Consider the following 3805-nt stretch of genomic DNA (forward strand, 5'->3'; position numbering starts at 1 on the left):
CTAGGAACTCTATCTCTGCACTGGTTTAATGAGACCAATCAAGTTGCCTGAATCCATATTCACTTGTGTATTACTCAAGTCCCTTGTTTTGATACATGGTAGATATTTGGATAATTATCCAGAGTTTCCAAATGTTTATCTGCCATCCCTCAAGAATCTACACTTGGATCCCGTCGACGTGGACCCCAGCAAACTTTTATCCGGCTGCCCTGTTATTGAAAATCTTAAGCTCATTCTACAGAAGACGACCCGAGAAGGTTCTTATGTTTATGCACCTACAATCCAGATGCCTCGCACATTGAAAAGTTTAACCTTTGAAGATTACACTAGCTTGATGGAAGAGATTAACGTTCGGGAAATATACACTCCATTTCTTCAATACCTGCGTGTGAGAACAGTGGCCTCCCCGAAGCTACAGGTATCAGCTATCAATTTTCCCAACATGGTGGAGGCACATCTTCATATTTTTCATGAACGTCTTGAGCATGGGGTTTGGGTGCCCAAGCTTCTCCAGGCACTCCGCGAAACAAAATTGTTGGCATTGAAATATGCAACAACACAGGTAACATGCTTATCATAATCCCATGATTCCTCAAGCTAAATGTTTGATGTAACTCAATAATTTGAATTTATAACTATAATTGTGAATTAGGAATTTTATATTTGATATCTAGTTATCTTTTACACAGTGCTTATTTAGTGCTCCGGCTTTCGAGTTTCCAGAATTTCACCGTTTGCTCAAGCTAGAGGTTCATCTTCCATGTTTCAACACAAACTTCATGCTAAACTTCCTTCATAATTGTCATGTACTTGAAGCTCTTGTAATTCATATTTGGGTATGAATATATTTCAATTTGAAGCTTGAAACTAGTGTCTCTGTTTCTATTTGTTGTTTGCCTGCATATATTGACAAGTGTTGTTTCCTGTTATCAGGGATATTATTCTCACCCGGTGGAGGAGTATAATGGGCCAACACCACCAACCATGGTTCTGAATTGTGTGACATCATATCTCAAGAGTTTTGAGTTTAGAGAATATCAAGACACTGCAGATGAGCATGAGTTTATTGCATATCTTTTACAAAGAGGACTTGTTTTGAAGAACTTGACCATTCATCTTGAATCTAATTTGGACCAAGAGACAAAGTACAATATTGTCAAGGGATTATCTGCTATACCGAGGCGCTCTACAATATGTCAGCTAAATTTCATTGATCAAAATCCCATTTAACATGGTATGAACTCACACTATCTCTATCCTCTGTTGTTCATTGATCAAAACTGTTAAGACAAAATATCATGTTGGAGTCTTAGAGTTTTATATTATTAAAGTTGCACACTAGTGAGTCAATTTTAGGGCCAGTGTTCCACCTAAATTCTTGAAATATTTGTTGATGCTTGTGAATACTTCTTACCGAATATGATGCTTATGAATAAATTTGTCTGGTGCCCTGTTCCTTGAGATTGACGATGACAAGTATTTTCAATTCTTTGTTTCATGCATAATTTTTTTTGGTCCCTCAACTTTGGAAATTTATACATGCCGTTTAATGCTATGATGTGCATAAGCTCTTGAATATAGCGATTTATGATGCAGGATGATCGCATCTCTACTCTCTAGGAAACCTGCCAAACGTTTGCTTGTTTTATGGTTATGTTCACAAAACATGTGGGCTGCTATTTAACCGTGTTGCTAGATTAAACCACTCTATAGTATATTTTGTGTATGAATTTCTGTTTTTGAAGGAAGTTGGTAAGTTAAGACTAAGTTATCCACTGCATATTGTTTTACTCTTTTGACGTTATCTATGGTTCTTATATTTCTCTATTTTTAAGTTGGATTATTTTTTTGTGATGCGCAAAAGTATGCATGGTTAATTAGGACTAGATGCCATGATTTTGCAGAAAGTGATCTTTCCGGCAATGAATTGATGAATTATATGGCACAAACATAGCAACTTTGATTAGGCAATGCTTTGTTACCTAGTTCAAAGATAGTGTTATACCCTCACTAATTCCATGCATGTTCATCCTATCAAATCTGGCCACAATACAAGGATAGATTTAATTTAGCAACCTTCAAAAATAGTTTAGAACCTTTTAAGCAATGAATTACTCATAAACATTCGACTTATACTGAAATTGTGTGTTTAATTTTGTTGTAATGATAGATGAAAATATTTTATAGTCATTTTTTTTTTTACATCGGCCTGTTCTTATGATTATTGGATGTGATAGTAGTTCCTTTGTTGACATGACAATAAGTGATTGCATGAAATGATGAAAATTAATCCTAAAAATATATAATTGCAATAATTCTAAGTTTTATCAATTTTGAAGTTAAAATGTTTTAACAAACTTGTCGTTTAAATTAGGGTGTCTAATCTGCCAAGTGTAAAAATATGTTTGGATAAATACAATGAGATAAAATTTGGCTTTAAACTTATTTAAAGCCATGAAAATAGATAATATTATGAGAATTTTTTTTTAATATAAGTGAGATTTATTTGTTGATATCACAATTATTCTTAGAATTAAAATATCTTGTCTATTTTTAAATTTGTTAATATTATTCAATAATATCTTTGGAATTCTACTAACTATTAGTTTGCGTGAAACAAAGCCAAGAGTATGTTATACAATAATTATAGATCAAAGAAATCAAATTGATTCTCTATATTTCTTTTAAAATAAACTTTTATATCTAATCAAGTTGCTATAACTTAATTCAGTTTCACAAGCCACTACCTTTAATAACCCTAACTTAATGTGTGATTACATATAACTGTTTTTTCTATGCGGATTTTTTTTTCAAATTTTCTTAGCCTTTTTTGTATTTTTTTCTTTTTTTGTGTTCTCTTCATTCTATTTTTTTTCTACGTTCTTTTCGTTCACGATCAATACTCTTTGATTTGAATTGAAAATTTAAGATCATATTTTTTTGAAATTAAAATGTGAAATCAAGTTTGAATTTGAATGTAATTTAGGATTTTGTATTTGTTTTTTCATTGAATCTGTTTTTGTTCCTAATTTCGATGCATTTAGAAAGATATTTTAGTTCAATTAGGAACAATTTTCGGTGTTTGTTCAATTTTTCTATGATGATGAGCCATTTGTGCGAAAATGTTGATAGAGTTTATTTCGGCGTCATTTTTGAAAAAGATATTTTTTAAATGATATTTTTTTAAAAGATCTCTTACAAAAGTAAAAGTGATTTTATGTTTTGATATCCCATATAAAAAGTTTTTTTTATCTATCAATTATGTTTGGGTAAAACAAGATAAAAGTATATTTTTGTTCATTTATTATATGAAAAATATCTTTTTTTTAAAAAAAAAAGATCTTTTAGAAAAAATGTAAATTGTAACTTCTCAGAAAAGATGTTTTTTTTTTTAATTTTTCTAGTACTTTTACTTTTACAATTAGAAATTTGTCAAACATACTAAACAATAAAATAAATATTTTTCATTGAAAAAAAATATTTTTTATCGATTTAATGGCGCCCGAACAAACACTTAAAGAAGAAGAAGTTGGTGCTTTTTCTTCTCCTTCTATTTTTTCCTCATTTTATTCTTTCATTATTGTCATTATCATCGTCATTGTCTTTTTTTTATATGTATAACAGTTCAAATTCAGAATGCACCAAAATTTCTTAACGACAACGACACACAAATTAACTCAGTTTAAAACAAATTCAAACTAAAAGTACACTTTATTTAAATCCAAAATGTAGCGCAATTACTTAATGATAAGTACACACAAACAAACTCAATTCAAAACAAGTTCAGACAAAAAATGCACTTTAT

General features: G+C 30.5%; 1 protein-coding gene across 3 annotated transcripts; it reads left to right on the forward strand.

Moving 5' to 3' along the window:
• On the forward strand, window positions 1-2074 carry LOC130951706 (putative FBD-associated F-box protein At3g50710). Of its 3 annotated transcripts, XM_057880410.1 has the most exons (4): window positions 1-562; window positions 675-836; window positions 934-1234; window positions 1597-2074. In XM_057880410.1, exons 1-3 carry the CDS (start codon window positions 29-31, stop codon window positions 1228-1230), a joined length of 993 nt encoding a protein of 330 aa, XP_057736393.1. In that variant the 5' UTR covers window positions 1-28; the 3' UTR covers window positions 1231-1234; window positions 1597-2074. The 3 variants fall into 3 exon arrangements, with proteins under 3 accessions (XP_057736393.1, XP_057736392.1, XP_057736394.1); XM_057880409.1 differs by lacking the exon at window positions 1597-2074 and having other exon boundaries at window positions 934-1538; XM_057880411.1 differs by lacking the exon at window positions 1597-2074 and having other exon boundaries at window positions 690-836; window positions 934-1538.
• Window positions 2075-3805: the final 1731 nt, after the last annotated feature.

The sequence above is a fragment of the Arachis stenosperma genome, chromosome 9, assembly GCF_014773155.1.
Source record: "Arachis stenosperma cultivar V10309 chromosome 9, arast.V10309.gnm1.PFL2, whole genome shotgun sequence".
Classification (NCBI taxonomy): Eukaryota; Viridiplantae; Streptophyta; class Magnoliopsida; order Fabales; family Fabaceae; genus Arachis; species Arachis stenosperma.

Coding starts and splice junctions, on each gene's coding strand:
- LOC130951706 (XM_057880410.1), top strand. CDS start 29: ATGAGACCAATCAAGTTGCCTGAATCCATATTCACTTGTGTATTACTC. Junction 563..674: donor TGAAATATGCAACAACACAG/GTAACATGCTTA, acceptor TTTGATATCTAG/TTATCTTTTACACAGTGCTT. Junction 837..933: donor CTCTTGTAATTCATATTTGG/GTATGAATATAT, acceptor TCCTGTTATCAG/GGATATTATTCTCACCCGGT.